At 36.7% G+C, this 21,267-nt stretch overlaps 4 protein-coding genes across 4 annotated transcripts; all 4 read right to left on the bottom strand.

Annotated features, from left to right (window-relative positions):
• Positions 1–1,321: 1,321 nt before the first annotated feature.
• LOC126793593 (protein LYK5-like) lies at positions 1,322–3,543 on the bottom strand. Its single transcript, XM_050520157.1, has one exon. The coding sequence runs from the start codon at positions 3,453–3,455 to the stop codon at positions 1,467–1,469; it is 1,989 nt and encodes a 662-aa protein (XP_050376114.1). The 5' UTR covers positions 3,456–3,543; the 3' UTR covers positions 1,322–1,466.
• A 2,607-nt stretch (positions 3,544–6,150) lies between these two features.
• On the bottom strand, positions 6,151–7,541 carry LOC126795615 (protein FAR1-RELATED SEQUENCE 5-like). Its single transcript, XM_050522420.1, has 3 exons — positions 7,521–7,541; positions 7,004–7,256; positions 6,151–6,791 (listed from the first exon to the last, which is right to left on the bottom strand). Exons 1-3 carry the CDS (start codon positions 7,539–7,541, stop codon positions 6,151–6,153), a joined length of 915 nt encoding a protein of 304 aa, XP_050378377.1.
• A 2,607-nt stretch (positions 7,542–10,148) lies between these two features.
• On the bottom strand, positions 10,149–12,634 carry LOC126793610 (protein CURVATURE THYLAKOID 1C, chloroplastic). Its single transcript, XM_050520177.1, has 4 exons — positions 12,474–12,634; positions 11,120–11,214; positions 10,602–10,688; positions 10,149–10,193 (listed from the first exon to the last, which is right to left on the bottom strand). Exons 1-4 carry the CDS (start codon positions 12,574–12,576, stop codon positions 10,149–10,151), a joined length of 330 nt encoding a protein of 109 aa, XP_050376134.1. The 5' UTR covers positions 12,577–12,634.
• Positions 12,635–13,962: 1,328 nt separating this feature from the next.
• LOC126793598 (uncharacterized) lies at positions 13,963–17,397 on the bottom strand. The gene is made up of 9 exons (XM_050520162.1): positions 16,780–17,397; positions 16,272–16,499; positions 16,050–16,171; positions 15,784–15,844; positions 15,368–15,508; positions 15,084–15,191; positions 14,684–14,912; positions 14,343–14,594; positions 13,963–14,250 (listed from the first exon to the last, which is right to left on the bottom strand). The coding sequence occupies exons 1-9, from the start codon at positions 16,930–16,932 to the stop codon at positions 14,168–14,170; spliced, it is 1,377 nt and encodes a 458-aa protein (XP_050376119.1). The 5' UTR covers positions 16,933–17,397; the 3' UTR covers positions 13,963–14,167.
• Between the last annotated feature and the right edge of the window lie 3,870 nt (positions 17,398–21,267).

Here is a 21,267-nt window from a genome sequence, read left to right on the forward strand (position 1 = left end):
AAATAACACATGCCGCAATTCAGTAATGCAAATCAAGCGTTTCAGAAAAAGCAGTTTGTGGTTTATTTGGGGAACACAGAATTAAGCAACACTCACCACCAATGAGAAACTTGATACCAAAAGCTCATTAATCTTACACGTGGTTACCTCATTTCAGATTGTCCATTTCCACTTTAGACACCCAAGCAGTTGCACAAAGAAACTCTGAAAGATCAAGATTCAAGAACTACTGCTGAGACATAACCAAAAGACTAAAAACTAAAAACATTCAGAAACTATTTCTTTTAAATCTATTGAGCCGTCATAAGATAAAACACAAAGACCAACAAAAGTAGAAATAAATTTAAGAATATCATTGCTTAACTAAATGCCAACAATTGTTCAGAGTAGAATACTCATTGAGCAGATAACTGCTTATCAAGCAGAAACTGAAATTGCAGTTATTTGAGACCCTGAAATTGAAGCCAACAGACCGAGGAAATAAATACACAGCAATCAAGAGCACAAAGAAAAAATCACATACCAAAACAAAATCTATTTAATGGATAAAATTATACACAATGCATAAGAAATGAACAAAATACGTGATAGAACCAATGCTACAGCGAATAAACAGTTAAATGCATAGACACTGAAATAAAAAACAATGCAACACACCAGAATTCAAAAACTGTTGTGTGCAATTCTGTATAGACTCTGAAACCAGTCACTACTTAACAGGGAAATCAGCACACAAGCAATCAAAAACTTAACAAGAACTCAGCTCACCTTTTACAACATAACAATGAAATCAAAATCTGATAGCTGCCTGTAGGAATACTCTCTTCTAAAAACACATTCAAGTAAAACAACAAGCTGTTCATTTTGCCAAAAAACTCCAACAAGTAACATAAACGGAACTAAGGTCCATGTGTCTTGTTCAACTTCTTCCTCGAAGTTAAGAGAGTGTCTAAAGTCTGAACCAAAGAGCTGCTTCTGCAATGATCATGCAATGCTGCAGTCCTTCATACAGGTGATACAGCTATTATAGAACTTGCATTATATTATATATAGAATATTTAGATGGTGGCTCTTATACAACAGAACTATATATTAAAGCAATGGATGCATATTGAATTCTTTTGTCGTGTTTATCTGACATACAAGTCCATCGTCATCTCATCATAACTTCAGACATCTCCACAGTTTTTGTAGCAGCGCCATATACTACAGATTCTGAAACTAAAAAAAATCTTGGTACTCTATTGATGTCAAGTTCATTTAGCTAAGATGTCCTCAAATTATCAAGAAGTAACATCATAAAATGTTGGTCTCATGTATAGGAATTTCTAATGAAATTCTTGTTGAACCACTCAGTATAGAAGAATTACTAACTAATGTTCTCTTATTGATAGAAGAGAGTATACAGTAAAAATCATACACAAAGTTACGTCTTACAATGCTGGGCAAATGTGAAGTAGGACTTTCTATCTGCCAAAACTCAGTGTCCTTGAATCACTAAGGTCCTCAGCATCAGATGGATCCCAGTCTAGAGTCGACGAAAGAATCTTCGCTAGTGTGCCAGAAGCTTGAGCCATGGTAGGTCTCGAGTTCAACTGAGGCGCAACGCAGCTCTTTGCAAGCTGAGCCATCGAAAATGCCAGCTCCAAAGGGTACTCGCCTTTCAATGAAGGATCGATAAACCCTTTAAGTTTGTTCCTCACATCATCTCCTTCAAGCACCTCAGCAATAGATTCACACAGCAATGTGTGCTCTCCTTTATCACCCGAGGCTGGTCTTCCAGACAAGAGCTCCAACAAAACAACCCCAAATCCAAACACATCTAGTTTCGGAGTGATCACTCCACCTTCAATGTACTCCGGCGCCATGTAGCCCCTCGTACCCACAACGTGCCTCGTCTGTTGAAAACCCTCTCCTCCATCTTCATCTACTTTATCCAACTCAACTGCTCTTGCCAAACCGAAATTGGCAACCTTGGCTCGCAAGTTGGCATCCAGAAGAATGTTGCTGGTGTTGAGGTTCTTGTGGATTAATGGAGGCTCTGTGAAGTTGTGTAGATAGTTGAGCGCACTGGCCACATCATTAGCAATCTGAACTCTCTGTTTCCATGACAGAGTACTAATGGCGCCCTTATGAAGGCAATCAATTAGTGAACCAGTCGGTGCGAACTCGTAGACCAAGTATGTGTTACCTCTGTGGACACAGAAGCCGGAGAGTCTGATAATGTTGGAGTGATTAATCCGCTTGAGAATGTTCACCTCCGGCGACACGTCCCCTATCATCACCTTGACGGCGGCTTCGTCGCCGTCGAAGTTGGCCCTGTAAACAGAGGACCCATTGATTCTGCCGGACTCGCTGAAGAACTGGGTGGCCTTCTGCAGGTCCTCGAATTTGTAAGACGTCAATGACTCCACCGCACTTTTTAGTCCGCTGGAAGAAGAATAAGCCGACCATGATTTCGTGGTGTCGTCGGAGTTTGAGGTGGTGATGGGTAGCAGCGGGCTCGGCGTATAGTCACCGGAGCTCTTTAAGTTGGGTTTGGTGGATTGGCGGCGCTGACGGTGGCGTCGTTTTGATAAGAAGAAGAGGACGATGAGCAGGAGGAGGAGACAGGAAGCTCCAACACCAACGCCGATGAAGACCCACTTTTTGTTATTTGAAGAGCCGCCACTCGGAGGCGGCGGTGACGGCGGAGACGGAGACGGAGTAGGCGAGGTTGGGAGCTGGAGTTGTTGAGGAGTTGGTTTGGTCTTGAGAGGAACCAGCAACGGCGTGAAGGGATAGATGATGTCTGTGGACGACAAGTCGTTCGCCGCGAGCAAGGCCGATTCATCGACTCCGAATTGTTCAGCGATGGCCGCAATAGAGTCGCCCCAGTCGACAAGGTAGACGAGCAGGTAGTTGACGCCGGCTGCGACCTGGACGGCGGTGGGGCATGCGCATCTGACAGGGACTTGTAAAACTAGCCCCTTGGTGAGGTTGCGGTCGCCGTAAGAGTTCTGATGCATGAGGGACTGACAGGTGGTGAGTCCCTGATAAGTGTTGTTGGCGACGCCGAAGTAGGTGTCGGCGGCGGTCTTGAGGGTGTAGGAGGAGTTGTGCTGGGAGTAGTTACCGGAGCAGGAGCAGTTGACGGGGACGAGGACGGGGGTGTCGGCGGGGATGGGGTCGACGTCGGAGATGTTGTTGGCGGAGGCGATGGCGGAGGGGGTGGAGTCGAGGAGGTAGGAGATGGAGGTGGGGGAATTGTAGAGAGGGTCGATGGAGCGGAAGGTGAGGTAGGACTGGCAGGAGGAGGAGACGCTGTTGCAGAGGTAGCCGCCGGTGGAGTTGTAGTCGTTGTAGCAGTCGAGCTGCTTGTTGGCTACGTAGGTCTGCTGCCCATGAACAACTGCTGCAAGTAGTAGTAGAGCAGAGACCACCATTAACAACATCAGCTCCATCTTCATCTTCATATTCAGATCATCCAGTAGTGTTGAGATAGATGATGAATGATGGGTCTGATTTGTGTATATGAGTTGCCTTGTGAAATACAGATGGAGGAGATGACGAATTGACGACCAGGTTTGATTATTCAACGCGTCTTTAATGGACCAAATGCGTCTACATCTCTGATTTGGATTTTTCAGTCAGGTCAACATCAGCTATGCAAAATTACCAATGCGTATACAAACGTTTTGCTCTTTTTTTTTTCTTCGAAAACTGAAATTGATGAGAATGAAAGTAGAGGATTTTGACTTGGTTATCTGCTGATTGTGGGTTGATTAGTTTGATTATAATTAGTCTGTAGTTTCGTTTTGGTGATGGAGTTCCTTGGTTGCTTCAGAATCTTGAAGTCGATTGAAGGAATTGAACAAAGGATTGCTAGTCTAAAGATATAAATTCTTGGTTGAGGCTAAATTGTAGAAAGGGGCAATTATGCCTTCCAAGGTAAATTGCAGCCTTGAATTCAGATTGAAGTTTAATTATAAGGCTATTTCTAGATTATTAAATGTGTTGTGACTTCAAACTGAAATGGAATTGGTAATGAAATTCCTAGATTGTAGAATCTGTGAAGTTGGTTAATTCCTTGTAATTTGAACTACGATTATAATTGGTGAACTGGAATTGCAAGGAGAGTTTCTACTATACAATTTTTTATAATTGGTCGGGTCTGAACATTTTTAAAATGAAGCTGATGGTTCTGTCCAATCTTTGTGATTTGTAGTGTTAGTGTTTTAAACCAAGAAAGTAAGTTGTTTGATTACTGGACTGGCGCATGCATGTGATTTCTTGGTTGCTAAATGTGCAGGTTCATGTGGTGGTAGTGTTTAAAATCAGAATATGTTCATATAACTTCTATATGTCACAAGTTGGCTTGGTAGTGAATATGAATCTCCTGTTATCAAATGGGCTCTAGGAAACCTCATGCAACCGGGTCTTCTGAACTATCATTTTGGATTCCAAATGTGCCTAAACAGATAGCTTACGATGGTAGAAGCTAGTTGAAATTTTTGCCGTTCTAACTTTCCATAGAAAATTTCACTGGCTTCTTTGATTTTTACTTTTACATGCTTCCATTATTTGGATTGTATGAATATTTCATGATTGTAAGTTGTCTTTCAACTCAATTTAAATATGAAGAGGTGGTGACCCTTGATCACTGTTGTTCTCATCTCTTTATTTTCAGTCATCATGTATGAAAATGGTTAATGAGGTACAAGTAGGATATAAGGATTTTAATAACAATCACCATAAAAGTTGCAACATCAATAGCAATATTTTGTACATATGTAGAATGTGTATGTTTCTTAACTAGCTGTAACATTCTACAACAAAATCATTGAGCGAATATAAAAGCAAAAACTATATCAACAAAAGAGGAAGTGGTAAGCCAACATATGCTTCAAAAGTTTCCTCACTGATCTAAAGTCTAAACTGCATCAAGAAATTTCATATAGACAAAGTCATTGTCAAGTTACTGAATGCAAAATTTTAAAAACTAAAATTAATCAATGAATTTACTTTTCTATGAGATTCAAGTGGAATAACTTACTAGTTATAGTTCATCCACCACATCATCTTGTTCACCCACTCCCATGTCAACATCATTTTCTCCAACAGTTGATCTAGCAAACGTAGGAGATTGTTTGATTATTAGATAAACAACCTAATATAAAGACTTATAGCATTTGAATATAAGTAAACTATTACCTATCAACTCTGCATTTGTTTTTCGTATGTTTAGTACTTCGACAAATGGAGCAATGTCTAACTTTTCCCTTCCTGTCTCTCCATGATGTTAAGCGTTTTCCACTACTTTTAGTCTTCACTTGAGAAGGATCTAAGAACTGGTTTTCTTCAAAAGTCCCCATTGTGAATTTGTTGGTAGACGCTTGCCTAATGGAAAGATTTAATTTATTAATTTGCTCCACAAGTCCTTCAAATGCCTTCTTCACAAGTTCTGTACCCTTATATGAAATCGCAACCTCATCAATTAAATTGGATGCAATTTTGAACAAGCCATTGTGCCTAAAAATTAATGAATTATCTGCACCATCTTGCCTTTGACACATTTCTCTACGAACTCTTGAAAACCTTGTCCATCTTCGCAAAATATATTCTTTTGGCAGCTCCATGATCTGTTTCACCCGTAATAAAGCCAAAATATGCCTACAAGGGATACCTTCAAATTCGAAAATTCTACAGCTGCATGTTACTTTGTTAGATACCTTCTCATGTACAAGCGTCTGCATTCTAAGGTTCTGAGCAAACACTCTTTTAGTTTTGTAAACACAATGATCATCATCTTCCTTTACGACATCTACAATGTAACTATTACTATCATGGAGCTGAACTTGAAAGTATTGAAAATATTTTTTGGTATACAAATGAGCCATTTGGACCTCCATCGGCATTCCTAATATTAAATTAGGTACCTCATTCAAATGTTTATGGTCTTCAACCAATTCTTGATGTCATTGATGAGCAATTGCCTTATTGAATCGTGTGACAAAATCCATCAAAGAGTTTTCATGATCACAATAACGCTTGAAGAAAGCATGAGCAGATTCTACTCTTTGGCTACTTGACATACCTGCTGAAAAGTACTTATTTACATATGCTGGAATCCACTTGTCTCGCAATTTGTACATTAATTCAAACCATGAATTACGGGTTTATTGACTTTTTTTGCAATTCTTCAAACCATCTCCTTTCAAATTCATCTGGAGACTCTGAATCCCATATGCACGCCTTGAAAGAATCATAGTACTTGTTCATAAACTCCGTACTAGTCTTATCTTGAAACTTTCTTAGAATATGCCACACACAATACCTATGAAATGTGTTTGGCAAAACGTGACCTATTGCCTTAGCCATTGCTTGATCTTGATCGGTGATAATAACCTTCGGAGCACCTCTAGGCATTGCTGCAAGCCATGTGTTTAATAACCAAACAAACGAATCAAAATTTTCATTACTCAAAAATGTACATCCAAAAACCAATGTTTGCCCATGGTGATTCACGCCTAATAATGGAGCAAAAAACATCTTGTAACGGTTGGTGTTGTATGTTGTATCAAATACAACCACATCACCAAAATGTGCATATGATTTTTTCTCACTTGAATCAACCCAAAAACATCTTATAAGTCTGTTTTCTGCATCTGTATCAACAAGATTCTTCTCTTGCTCAGCTTTGAAGTGCTCATATAAAATGTCAACGTCATGACCCTTGACAAGATTTCTCTCATCTCGCACCGCATTTCTTAAATCTCTTTCTGTGCAGCCAACATTTTCATGTCCACCAGCTTGTGCCTCCAATAATGCAAATTATTGGTATATTGGAATGTCCACCTGTGTCAGGTCTTCTATCAAATTTTTTTTCACTGCAGACATGCTACGATGTGATGTTAACAAGTGAACTCTACTTGGTGTTGTCGGTGAATGATTGTGTTCCTCCTTGAAAGTTTTGACCACATAATTACTTCCATCATAACATAAGGTTAATTTTGCATTGCACCTTGTTCGAGTATTTCGACGGTCTCTTTCCTCAACTTCATTGTTATTTCTCCATGTCTCATATGTTTCCCCTTCTTTGTCTCCTTACTCTTTCGGACACCAAAACCAGCCTTACGTGCATAATCATTATAAAACTTGTAGGCTGCATCTAATGAATCGAACTGCTGCCCAGGTTTTGGCTTTATATCATCTTCAACCTCAGAAACATAAGTCAGTTGCACATTGTTCGGATACTTCCATTGCTCTTGTATAACCTACATGATGCCAAGACCATTGCAGCTGGTCAAAAGATTTAAAAAAACATCAATTATAAATAATCATCAATTATAACATCAACATGTGACTCCAATTTAACTAATTTGTAAGCTGGATTATTATAAGAATAAAACAAATGACACAACCATTCTAAAAGCCCCAAATTCGTAGAAACATGCTTGGCAAATAGTCACACTATAACCATATTATGTCAATCTCTTATGAATAATCTTAAAGCCCCAAAATTTCTCTATTTCTAATACGTTTGGATCAATGTTTTTCATCTTTAACTCAATACAAGCATATATTTATATTTCCTATCAGACATGATGTAAGAAGGGAGAGCTAACCTTGGTTGGCAAAACAAAGATGAGAAGATTGAGAGAAGTTTAATCGGCAGTGTTGTGTCTCCGTTGGATATCTTATGAGTTTAGCAATGGATCTTGGTGGAGAAAAAGATCATGAGAAGAAGAGAACTGATGTTCTGGGTAGAAGAGAAGGTCTGAGGATTAAAGAGAGGGAGAGTTTTTAAGTAAAAGTGTATATAAAATAATGGGTTTTGGTTCAACTTTGACCTCATTACTTTCTAACCGTTTGATTAAAAGTATGTTGATCTAAAGACAATTGTGCATATCTCCCATGGTCATCAACTGACTAGTTGAACGGGAGTGGTTTGCAATTATGGTGGTTTCTTCCATTCCGTCGGGAAAGGGTTAAGCTTGTAGACATTCATCGACATTCATTCGATTTCAACTGGAAAAATTATAATAGTTCTTTAGAAAAGAAAAAAAAATCTCTAATTTATAGATTAAATAAAATTGTGTTTTGATCTTCCAGTCATGTCAGCATTCCTTATGACAGCAAATCAGCAATCGGCCCATGTGTTGCACGGTTTTGAATTTGTGTTGTGGTAGTGGATTTAAACATTTATTCTTCTTGTGCTATTTTCTTGTTAATTTATGATAGTAACTCTTATTGATTTCATTTATTAATGTAAATTTTAAACATATCATAGGTGATATAAAAATTTTAAAAAATTAGTGAAGTTATTGACACCAAATGATGACTTCCAGTTATAATAGTGAGATGAGATTTCCATTCGATTGTTATAGCCCGCCGAGTAATACCTACCTAAAAACCATGAATAATAATACCTATCTAACAATTTGTTGGGTACAGATAATATTTTTTTCATAAATAGGTAAATTCATTACCCACATGTCAATTTTTTTGTTAATTTTAGTCGACATTACATGGCCACATGACAATTTCTGAGTGATTTTCTACCTTGATTAGGTGTCATTTTGGGTACTTCGAACTTTACCAATGGGTATTACCCATACCCAATATATTTACTCGCGGTATTTTTAAGCTACTCATTACCCATCTATCAACTTATGTGTATTTTCAAACTACCCATTACCAAAAAAAAATACGCAAGACAAATTTTACCCATGGGTATGTCCTTACGTAAATTACTGGCTTGCTATTATGCATACATAAACATGACCCTTGTCTGAGTCATAGACTTTTTATCTTTATCATCTTTAAGGCTTCATGTGAAGCCTTCTCAAGTCGGCCGATTATTGACTCAAGACTTCCATCATCTTTGGATAATTCCTTCCCTTAAAAACACCCTTGGTACAATATTGATGATCTCATGAAGATTTTTTCACTTACTGATTTCATCTTTTACGGAATCCACTAAATATAAAACAATTTGAAGACATGGAGTCTTTGTAGTATAGTGGTAGGTATTCTCATATGCCACCCGGGTTCGAACCCGGCGTTGTTTTATGTTTTTTTTTGTTTTTTGAAAAATATTGAACTTTTGCTAGACTGCTAGTTCTAAAAAAGGAAGATAATAGCAATTAGCAATGCCTCCACCTTTAGGCAATGTCTGGATCAATTATGCAGATTATGAGCTCGTCACCTCTCTCCTCTTCATCTTTGATCAGTTTTCAAGTTAGTTTAGCAGCGAGGTATGATTTTGTCACCTCTCCTCTTCATATTGAGTTGGTGTTGATTTAACATGGCATCCAATTAGTACAAGCGTCTCTCACCTATAATGCCAAATCATTACTTGAAAGCATTGTCTGAATTCTGAAATACTTTCCAGAACCAATGCCATACAAAGCAAAAGCAAATTCAAATTTCAAGCGCAAGTTGCTGAAATACTCAGCCTGAACATCTCGACTTCCTCCGTGTTGGTCACCCAAATGGCCAGTCGGTACTCTTCTACAATTCCACCCTTTTCAATGCCTCTACACACCACAATTCAAACCCATCACACTCTACAAAACCCTTTCCAAGTAAGGCATTTTCTCCCTTGCCTGCTATAACCGGTAAATTTACGAATCGAAGTAATTTTGTTAGAGAGCCTATATGGCTTTCTGGATAGGTATTCATCAGCGCATGTAATTTGTCCTTGGACTGTGGCATACTAAGACAAAAAGCTCAACCGAACAACAAGAGAATAACAAAAGCACATCAAATTCGACATCAAAGACACCAAGTTCAATAGAATATAGAATACATATGTTATCCTGCTTGCGCATACATCGTGGTCATGTATTCATTGCCCTTTCGATACAAATTGTTGTAACTAGTTCGATCACGTCACCCCTTCCGCCAGAAGACATTCTTTTTTATCTGGACCTGCACCCTCAATCACTGGCGTAAGATAGTTGATATTGATTTGTTGGCCATTTGTAGAAGCTCTTCCCTATGAATAAGGAAGAAATCCAAGTGAGCTCCTAGGTCCTAGATAAATTGAAGAAATTCTACTACATTTCTGCTACTTGTATTGTATCACAGATGCACCAAATGAGCACTATGGTTGCAACACACGTATCACATACTTACCGAAGAGTAGAGAATTCCAACAACTTCTAGAGTTCTAGCACAGTTGGGAGAAGTGGCACCTTATCAATTGCCTATCCACGTAGATGGAGGATCAGTAACACAATAAGGAGCATTGAACCATTAGAGCTATTTTTTTTTTAATAAAGGGAAGTTCACTCATATAAAATCATAAACAGTCTGTGTGTGGCATGGTTAAAAGGATCTGCTAAAGATCTTTCATAGGTAGGAGGAATGAAGGTGGGAAAAGTTGAATTTTAACTCCAAACTCCACCCCAAGGCTCTTAAATTTTGATTTATTTCCTTCTTATTTCAAATATCATACCCTTACTGAGGAAAGAAGAGAAAGTATTCGCTAAAAATCATGTATTTTCAGTTTAAACTTCAGCTATTAACCTCAACTTCTGCCTACAGTTAACAATAGTGTATTATTCAGTATACTAATTTGTTTCGTACACTGATGAAAGAGGTCAAGAAAATACCATGACCCGATTTGCTGATGCCCAAAGACCTACAACAGCTGCAAATCCCAAACCAACGAGACCTATCCGATCTTCAGAATTACCCCACTGTTTTCAGTCCAATCCAGGTCCCAAAAAAACAAGGGTAAGACAAATGGACCCAGAATCAAAAATTACCTTTTCTTTTGTGTGGAATGAAGAACTGACACTTGAGGTGAAAAGCAAATGAACTCATCAAAACTAAGAGAAAAATAAATGCTTAAAATTGTTCAGCTGAATTTTGATAGCCAATTATTTCAACAGTATGAGACGAACACTGTTATAAACTGTGTACAACACTGAGAACTAGTTGCATGCATTTAGATGCTAGGATTTGGCTTCTCTGCTTGGATTTTTTGTGCTTGTACAGCACAAGAAATCCAAGAAGAGAAGCCAGATCAACCCATAAATATGATAAATTTCTTACAACCAAATCATACTCATCCAACATAATGATAAACTCGATTACCAAAAGGATAAAGGAAATGAGAATAGCTTACAGCATTCTGAACAGACTCAACTATACTGAGTGAACTGGAGGATTCGGAGCTTTCCCTAGTAGCCCTGACCACAACAGCAACACGATTCTGTCGCTCTAACTCGTAAAAGTTATGAGCAAATGTTAGAGAGGTAGGAATCAACCTTCAAACCTTAGAATAATGCTAGCAAATGGTTTCTGAATAACAACTACCACGAATATGGAACAGATTGTCAACTCTATCAGTTGGCAAAGACCCTAGCATCTGATACTAGTAGCACAGATTGATATCTGATATTCCTTTAACTAGTTTGACACATCTCCAGAATCAGACACATAACGCTGTTTTATATTCAATCTGTTGGAATCATCTGGTCCAAATACCAAAAGTCTATTGATTTTTTCTCCTAATAATTACCTTGAAAATAGATAATTAATCAACACCTAAAATCCTTAAACACATTCCTATGTCCAAATTTGAAGAACTAAAACACAGTGGAACCGAATATATATCGGCATTGTGCCATACAAAAATCTTGCAGAAATGTCCTGTGAAACATTTTGTGGATATAGTTATCACAATTCACAAAGACCACTACATATGTCTAAAAACTGAAACTTCCGTATCTTAACCTAATTGATTAGCTGAGCTTCAACTTTAGAGAAAATGTTAGAGAAGAATGCGTCAGTGCATAGAATGTCAACCTTCAGTGCGTAAAATATCAACCTTCAAAACCTCTGGATTCTGGATAATGCTTACACATGGTTTTCTGGATTCAACTACCACTAATATATTGTTTCAACTATATAAGTTGGCAAAGACCACTATACTTACATCTGATACCAGTACCACAAATTGACATCTGATATACCTTTAGCTAGTTTGAATTTTTTTCCAGAATCATATACAAATACATTTTTTTCTAATTCAATCTGTTTGAATCATATGGTCCAAATACCATGAATTCTATGAAGTTCTTCCTCCGGATAAGTATCCTTGAATATGAAGAACTAAACACAGTGGAACCGAAGGTATACAAGCATTTTCACACAACGATATTGCAGAAACTTTCTCTACAACCTTTTCTGTGGATCACATGACAGTTTTCACAAAGACCAGTACATATGACTGAAACTTGGGTATCTTGACCTAATTGATTAGCCAAATTACCCCCAAAAAAAAACTCTTGAACATGCATATCCCAATGCATTTTTACCATGAACTTATCAAGCCAACCCGTCTCTCTCAAATAAGTAAACAAATAAAGCAAGACTAGGACTGAATAAGGAACTATTGTTGTTCACAGAAACAAATGTAGTTTAACTCAAAGTTAAGAGAACTGGTAAAAAGACGCCCAGAACAGCTGCAAGCTCACCTCTAATGGGACACACTGGTAGCTTTGGCAGAGCAGTCAGTAAGGTATTAGAAGTAGCATGGGCCAAGAACGGAGAAGGTAAGCTTGCAAGAATAGAAGCCATGTAGTTCGAAAGTTCGGAGAATCTTGTTTAGTCGGAGAAGAACAAAGATAGTAGTGAGTGCAAGAAAGTGGTCGTGTAGTCAATGCGCTTTAGCCTTCAAGCACCACACAATTTATGTTTTTTTGTTGTTTTTTCTTAATCTTATATAGTACGTCATAATCAAATTAGATTTTTCCCTATCCAAATCTTACGCATTATCATTAGGAAAAATGCATTATCCATCAAATTGGCATAAAACTCGAGTTTTGTACAAAAATGGATTTGTATGATATTTTGGATAACAAATTACGAAAGTATCAAGTGTTTAAATTTTTTAGTGCGATATTGTTAATTTTTTTTTGTTTTAATGTAGTAGACTTGTATTTACAATGACGGCATGTTTACTTACGTAGAATGGAGTTTTATTCTGCTGGAATCAATTCCATTCTGGCGTTTACCTGTCAAGAGGAATGAAATTCGTAGTGGGACCCACCTCCAAAACTGGAATGAATTCCGAAAGAGACATGGAATTGTAATACCAAGGGAGGAGGTGGGAATGGGAGGGAATGAAAATTGCTTCCAAAAATATCCTTACCCCTCTGACTTGAATATATTAGTTGTGTGTTTGGTTTGACATGTAGACAATACATTGTACCTTAATAAGCCTCTACTTAATTATTAATAGCTACAAAATGACATACTTAAATGCATATTTTGATCAAGTGTTGCAAAGGAAACACTAAAGAGAGTTTCTTCCTGTTTGTAAAAGAGTATTTTGGTAATTAACTTAAATTTAATTCTGATTTCTTATTACAAGTAAATAACAACAATCGTAACTAGTTTCTTTCCTATTCCTCCATATTATTCCATTCCGGGTAAGTAAACGTGTCATGAGATCTTCGTAAAGTTAATCAGTATGGGTGCTTTCCTTACTGGCAAAAAAGAAAAGGAGCCACTCGTCGAATTAGTGAATAGATGAACTCCATAAATTGGATACTAGAAGAAATTGGAAAGCGCCATATGAGAATTTAGTAATCAAAGGACTAAATGCTCTTCTGCTACCCTGATTAATTGTTACAATGAAGAAATTGCATTCTGATAAAAAAAAAAAAAAGGAAACATCATTCAGACTAGAAACAGGTTGACGCATTAGTTCTTTCATTAGTTCCTTCCTGTTATACATAGTATACAGTCATTTAGACAAATAAGAAACTTTCTTTATTTCTAAATTCTAATGGAATTAGCTATTATGAATTTATGATTTCTGGTTTGCTCCGGGTACAGATACCTTCACTGTGTAAAAGATTTTGAGGCTCTCAAATAACCATTGTGGACTATTACTCTATTAGTGATTTAGTGGTGATAATATGCCGCAGACACCGAATAATGGCTCAAAGAACTATTACCAAAAGTTCTTATGTAAGTTTTACTAGTACTTGAGGTCTCCAATTGTGTATCAAACGTTCACTACAATCATTGATCCGAAACTTGAAAATCTATACAGAAGTACGTCAATGCACTTACTATTGGGAATACGCAGTTCTAGATATTAGCATGTCAAAACTGGCTACCCTGATGAACAAATAAACTACCTCATTTATCAATCAGTCAGTCAGTCGCGCTTGTTCTTAAGCGGACATCTGCAGCAACATAATGCTGCAAGCCAAATCGCACCCATCATAGACAGGATCAATACTGCAACATTGGATGTAAAATATCACAATTAACAGATTATTCAACGTTACAACATGCATTTAATAGAAAGGTGGAAGTGTGAAGAAACATACCAGCTAGAGCACAATAAGCTAAAATAGCCAAGCGATATCTGACAATCCCTGGTTGATTGATTTCAAGATAGCAGTGCTTTTGGTGCTTTCCTACTTTACTGCTACTCACATAGTTGAAATTTCTTGCTTGCAATTCTGGTAACGGTGCGGATACACCTGCCACAGGAATGCCATCCGTACCCCTCACCTGAATCTTCAATGTCACAGGATTTGCATCCCAATCTACCTCGATTGCTCCAAAATTAGGCATGCCTGAAGATATATACATCTGAAAACTCAAAAACTAGACATTTTATCACAACAGGGCTCTACATGAGTCAAGTTTAAGATGACAAGCATACCGTAAGTGCATGACTTGCGTCTGCAATTTCCATCCATTACTCTCAAGGTGGCAGGAGTTAACCAAGCCACAAATCTCACTAAAAAGTGCAGTGGCACTGGAACTACCTTTTCAACTGCTTGGGTGATTCCGCTTGCAGTTACATCATACAGTGGATATCCAGTGGCACAATCATATCTCGTAATTTCTCCAAAATGAACGTCTCCACTAATGAAAAACACTCCACCCCTCTACACAAGGAAAAATATTTGTAAGAACTGGAGCTTGATAGCTCTCACCCAAGAGAGAGGGATCACAAGTCGTAAAAATAATGAACATGCCACACTTCATGCATCTGTTCGTTGTACAGTATGAATTTGCTACTGAAAGAGGTCAAACTGAAATCATGAACATATAACCACCTTAGTATCAGCCAGCAGTTTAAATAATCGATCTCTCTCTTTCGGAAAACGGCCCCATGATTCCATGTAAAAAAATGGCCCAGTTGTTGCTGAGAGATTTGATATGACCTGAATTGTAATTATAAAACAATTATTGCCAGTTTAACTAAAAGTCTAATCTTATAGATAATGAAGGCGTAAATTGACAAATGCAACTGGAACTTACCAAGCTGAGTGGAAACGGGCATATAGTTTTTCTCTATTCAAGCATAATACCTCATACAAGGCATAAATTTATAATTTACCTGTATAGATGACCCAATAATAGTAACGGCTGTCGGCGAACCATGCAGCTCTTTCTCTAACCAAGTCCACTGTGAACTTCCCAAAATACTTCCATCACTACGTAAAGGATCTCGGTGGTATCTAGTATCTAATAGGATAACCTGAGGAAGTTTATTTGCAGCATTAGTACAAACTGTATCCTTACCCATATATTTGTTTGCTTAGACATGATTGCAAATTGGTTTCTTCTATTGCGAATATCATGCTAAATGAATATTATGCTCAAATTGAATAGCTTTCCACAAATGGCATACTGAAAGAAATTTGCTACGGGAAAGCTCATTTTGAAACCTCCGAAGAAACACCCAGGAAGAGATATAACTAAAAACCCTGTCGGGCTACCAAACATACAAACAAAAACTGTCAGATAGCATACCTTGATTTGTCTACCTGTGGGGCCAAATGTATAAGATGCATAGACACCAGCTTGTTTGCGCCTAAAGCAAAGCCACCGTAGCAATTCATTATGATCAAGAAGAATTGGGCATTATCAAAACATTGCCCTCCAACAGAGTAATATTTGAATACCAATATTCATTAAAAACAAGGGGCGTGCAAGGGGCGTTGTAACAATATTAACACCAACATTTTCGGATATCAACAAGGCATAACACCACTACATAAGAATGAACAGTTCCTCACCGTGGACTATCATGAGGCTCGTCTAAGAAATCAAGCATGAGTCTTTGATTAGTTATTTTCCCAACAAATTCTTTTCCTGCGTCGTTCAATCCATAATCATGGTCATCCCATGTGCCTATGACCTACAAAATTTGACAAAGAATGAAGATTAAATATCATGAAAGGAACCTGAATGAGCAATACCAAGAACTGTCAGACACAGAAGCAAGGATGGTAAAACACCTTAGTCTTCTGTCGAAGACGAGAATAACCAGGATTAGACTTGGCTATATCATACTTGGACTTCATTTCCTGCTCACTAGCAGGAACAAACCTTTCAGTATTCTTCCATGGACCAATATTCCTTTTCCTTCCAAATAGCTTATTAGGCAGCCTGATGTCTCCATATATGTTATCACCCAGCCAAATAAAAACTTGGGGATCAAACTTAATGATTGCATCCCATATAGGCTGCACAAAGGCACAAGCTTTAAGTCATTACACGAACCATCTAACAAAAAGGGTAAGTTGGAAAACAATAGAACTCAAATTTAGGTATCATCAGATTGTCAGTTGAATCTGGCTCATCTCTATCTATGCTGTTTCTTCTATGCGCCCAACTTTTATATCATAAACTTGTAGTGAATAACTGAATATCAACAATGTAGCACATATATATCTAAAGACAATAATAACCCACAAAAGATATTCACAAAACAAAAACAGGTGTGGAAGTGCAGAGAGTTCAAACCTGAGGAGCAGATTGGTTGGCACATGATCCAAAAGCAATACGACTAACTAGATTGGTGTTCTTAGTCTCAGAAGAGACACCACTAACCACCACTCCAAGTCCAACCGCTGTAACCGTTAACCACCAACACCACCACTTCAATCGCAACCCCATTTCTCTCTCTCTCAATTCCCAATTCTCTTTAGATTGTATTATAAACAGAAGCAAAGCAGCTATGGGCTTCTGGGTTTCATGTGATGATTATTCTATATATAAATGATCACACTTCAACCCACAAATCTATTAAAATCACTCTGCGAAGGAAAAACTTTTAATATTTTTCGAGCCAAAAAGGGAAAATTAAAAACGGGGGCTGATTTTCAGGGGTTAAAAATCGTGGAGGAGAAGCAAAACTCTGCACACTGAAAACCAAATTTTAAGAAATATGGAATGAAATGGTTTCCTGGGTTTCGTTTAAATAAAAAGCAGAAAGGGAAGAGGCATTGCATCTTTAAAGCTCGCCTGGTATGCGGTTATGGAGGTAGAGGTGACCACCACTCTGAATCCTCACTTTCAACTCTTTCAATGTCCCCCCCCTCCTTCTACAAAGAAAGGTAACATTCCAGTTTCCACATTTCTTTGTTTCTTTTTTACTCTCTTTTTCCTCCTCTACTCTTTTTATTTCACCAAAATGTCATCAACTCATTATATCTCACCACATTGGTTTTTTCTTTTTAAAAGGTAAAGGAAATTGTATTACATCGGCAAAAAATGTCATACGACCAAATATAGTCCTACAAAATAGTCCAAAACAAGCGTACAAACCAAACTAGAAAGCAAATAACCTACATATAGCAAACAAGGAGCTCCAGCTATACCATGAGGACTAGAGATCTTCATGGTGTACTCTTCCAACTTAGAAGAAATTGGGTCCTCGCTGACCATGTGTAACGATATGGTTTAGACCAGACAGAGAGAAGAAAAATAGAAAATAGATGGGCCAACCCATTTGGGCCACAACACACAACTCAACCAGGTTAGAGGCCCAAACCCCATAACTCAACTTGCCTCCCCCTTCCGTCTGATCCAAGAGAACTATGGCATCGACACCAACCGTGATGCCCAACCCATATTTTACTTGCAATCATGATTATAGAAAAAGAGGCTATATGCATCTCACAATCTGAGGATTTGGTTCCGTTATCAATTCATCATTGTGTGTTGCTATTGAGACCTTCAAATTTGGCCAATAGACCTCAAAAATTTCTCAATAAATAGATACCTTCACGTAAAAAACATATTTACACATTAAATTTGACAAAGTAAAATTAACAATAAGTTATAATCAAACTAGACTTTCATACGAACCTCTCAACCAAGTTTTAAAATCGATAATTATACATATATATTCTTAGACCTGTCATCCATAATAACACCAATTTCTCATAAGAATATTCAGTGTTGCATTGAAGAGCAATTTCACCTAATAAAAAGATATTTCCTAAATAGTAATATGAAGTCTCTTTCAATTAAAAGTCTAGAAAATTGTCATTGAGCTCTACTAAGTACCTAGTGTAGATTGTTTCAAGGTTTGATCGGAAACATAGAGTCTAGTTGGAATACATTAGTTTATGTTAATTTTTTTTTTGGAGTTGCTACCGGGACTTCCACATTTACTCACTTGACCTTCCTCTATTTTTATTTATTGAATTACATATATATCCTCTTACGTAATGACTATTAAGGACGATGATTATATTTTAAAATATTTTTATTTAATTTCAATATAATTTCCAATTTAATAATAAATTAATTGTAATTTATTAGTTTCCTTATCCATTTTCATTTTCCAATTTTATTATATTCCTTATAAAATTCAAACGTATGTGAATCAAAACTTTAGTATAGTGAATATCGGTCATGTCATATAAAGTCTCTATCCTCATGCATGTTGAGCTCATATACAAAATATATTATACACACACACATATATATATATATAATGTAATATATATATATATATATATATACACACACATTTACAACAGAATGAGTTAGTAATTAAATAAAATTAAATAACTATTTAAAATATTTAGTATGAGGCATTGCACATAGAACACACACAAAATAAAGAAAGATAATAGATTCATACAATTCAAATAATCTTTTGTCTTGAAGTACATGTCATTAAAAAATCTTTATTATAATTTGATCAAAGAATGGTCGTCCTCTTGATATATATTTTTTAATGAAGGTTTGTATGATAAATGACAAAATCAAAATGAAAAAGTGGAGGGGTTCAAAATTAATGATTTCTGATATAAAAAAACGGAGGTCCAATGAGTAAATGAGAGGTGTAATGGTAATACATTGAATTACATATGAATAATATAACTAAAGTTATTTTAGGAATTTAAGAGGAGGTCTGGTGAGCAAATGCTTGTATTGAAAAAAAAAAGAGGTGTAGATAGCATGAGAGGTCTACTGAGAAAATGTGGAGGTTCCAATAGCAAATTCCTTTTTTTTTTTCTTCTTATCTTTCTTTGCATTCAAATACATGTTTTTTTTTTCATTCTTTGATTAACTTCTAAAAGAATGATAGTGGTGGTAATGAATGTGGGAACATGTGAAATTGTTGGTGGTGGTGGATTTGGTGCGTTTTTTTGTTCAAAAAGCCATCATGATGCTCTTTCTGCACTATTATTGACCTTTTGCCCTCCCAACCAACTAACTTCTACATCCAACTACATCGAAATAGTCTTAATGGGCATTTATCACTATCTTTAGAGATCTTCATTGAACATTTGGCGGCTTACACTTGTGGTTTCAATATAAACATCCTTCAACTTCATTTTCTTTGCCTTCTTAAATTCAAGTAACGCAACTTTCTGGTTTTCCCCTAATAATGAGGAAGAAGAATTGAGCTTATAGTTCAGATAACTATGTCACTATGGTTAATTCTGGCAACTACTGCAATCTCAGAGTAACAATCAAGATAAGACCATGCAAAATCTACATTGATCTTAACTTGTCTGGTAGGAGGAGGGGTCTACCTAACATCATATTTGAGTGAATCAACACTAATTTGTTACAAGAATCACAATTCCGGCCTCAATTGCAGTAGCTAAAACATCTAATTTCTCAAGCTTATTGTCCACATCTGATGCTCTCAATGACACAACATCTAACAAGCTTTTAAATAAGCTTCGTATCCTCTTAACTAATGCTCAACAAATTGATTTTTGGTGCCTCACTTGAACAAACACTACATATTTTTCCTTCTTCAAGACTTTAAAGAGTAGCTTTATCAGTCTTAATTTCACCTATATGTCAGCACAAATGTTTTCATCCTGATCTTGGACTATTACTATAATTGGTTGGCCAATAGCCACATCCTTCAAACCCTTCAAGTGCAAGTATTTTAACCAAGTATTTGTCTTCATGACTTTCAAATTCAAGAGTAGCTTTGTCAATTTTGATTTCACACAATATATCACCCACTTCAATCGTATCTCGTTCATTCTTCCACCTTTTATCAATGTTACCTTGCATTATTGTAAGAGACAAATCAGCCATATCAAGGACAACATGTAAAGGATTTTTAGTCGAGTAATAAGGCTTGACACATAACGAAGACTTGAAATTTAAACACTAAAAGTGATGTTTGGTACAAATCCAATTCTTTACTCATTTTCATGTACAATATCCAGATGGATTGAATATTCGTCTTTAACATTTGAACCTCGACCATTTTGATTTCATCAATTGACTACGAGCTTATTGAAATTGACTATCAAATTATTAGATTTGTTCTCCACATGATTTTCTGTCTTTGTCCTTGTGTTTTACTTTGCCTCTTTTCTTTTCAGTTTCACTTTCACATCCTCACATACATAATCAGAGACTATTGAGTTTAAGGTGTTGTACTAAAAGCAGTTGAATTACTAAAGCACTACCTACTAAATAAATCTATTAAAGAGAAGAGTTTTCAATGAAGAGTGGAAAATATTTGCACTAGGTATTAGAGGTTCATTTAGTAATTCTTACAATTTAAATTTTTTCATGTACTTTTAAATCTTAGCAACATAACTTGCTACGTTTAATTTCAATTGAACATTAACTTTGATTTTTGTTCAGTTCGAGAATCGAGATGCCTAAACTTAGGTCATTTCCAATAAGGGGACTAAAGTGTGCTCTCTAGCCCTAAATGAACTCTAATAGCTTAGGGTTATAATGTTATATGACCGAAAAATGGTGGAGAGAGTTATATATTTGGCCATGATAATGGCTCCTTAGTCCTAGTGGGACCCACAATTAACCACAATAATTTAACTCCAATTGAAAGAGATTTCCGCGTAATGCTTCTTTCAAAAGTAGATCTAATGGTCTGAATTACATGTATGTTGATCATGTGGTGGGAAACTACACCTTTTTTGTTTTGGAATTAGAACACTTTAAGCAGCCTAACTGTTATCTCATTTAAAAAAATCATTTGTAACTTATATATTT

This window comes from Argentina anserina, chromosome 5, assembly GCF_933775445.1.
Source record: "Argentina anserina chromosome 5, drPotAnse1.1, whole genome shotgun sequence".
In the NCBI taxonomy this organism is placed as follows: Eukaryota; Viridiplantae; Streptophyta; class Magnoliopsida; order Rosales; family Rosaceae; genus Argentina; species Argentina anserina.

Bases quoted from the DNA above. Each gene is read 5' to 3' on its own strand.
- LOC126793598 (XM_050520162.1), bottom strand. From the start codon at position 16,932: ATGGGGTTGCGATTGAAGTGGTGGTGTTGGTGGTTAACGGTTACAGCG. The intron at 14,595-14,683 runs GTATGCTTGTCA...ATATATCTTCAG, and splicing joins ACGCAAGTCATGCACTTACG to GCATGCCTAATTTTGGAGCA. The intron at 14,251-14,342 runs GTATGTTTCTTC...CCAATGTTGCAG, and splicing joins AGCTTATTGTGCTCTAGCTG to TATTGATCCTGTCTATGATG.
- LOC126795615 (XM_050522420.1), bottom strand. From the start codon at position 7,541: ATGAAAAACATTGATCCAAAC. The intron at 7,257-7,520 runs GTATTAGAAATA...GGCATCATGTAG, and splicing joins TGAAAAACATTGATCCAAAC to GTTATACAAGAGCAATGGAA. The intron at 6,792-7,003 runs GTGCAATGCAAA...TGGAGGCACAAG, and splicing joins CGTCGAAATACTCGAACAAG to CTGGTGGACATGAAAATGTT.
- LOC126793593 (XM_050520157.1), bottom strand. From the start codon at position 3,455: ATGAAGATGAAGATGGAGCTGATGTTGTTAATGGTGGTCTCTGCTCTA.
- LOC126793610 (XM_050520177.1), bottom strand. From the start codon at position 12,576: ATGGCTTCTATTCTTGCAAGCTTACCTTCTCCGTTCTTGGCCCATGCT. The intron at 11,215-12,473 runs GTGAGCTTGCAG...TTTACGAGTTAG, and splicing joins ACCAGTGTGTCCCATTAGAG to AGCGACAGAATCGTGTTGCT. The intron at 10,194-10,601 runs GTATTTTCTTGA...CTACGTGGATAG, and splicing joins CATCAGCAAATCGGGTCATG to GCAATTGATAAGGTGCCACT.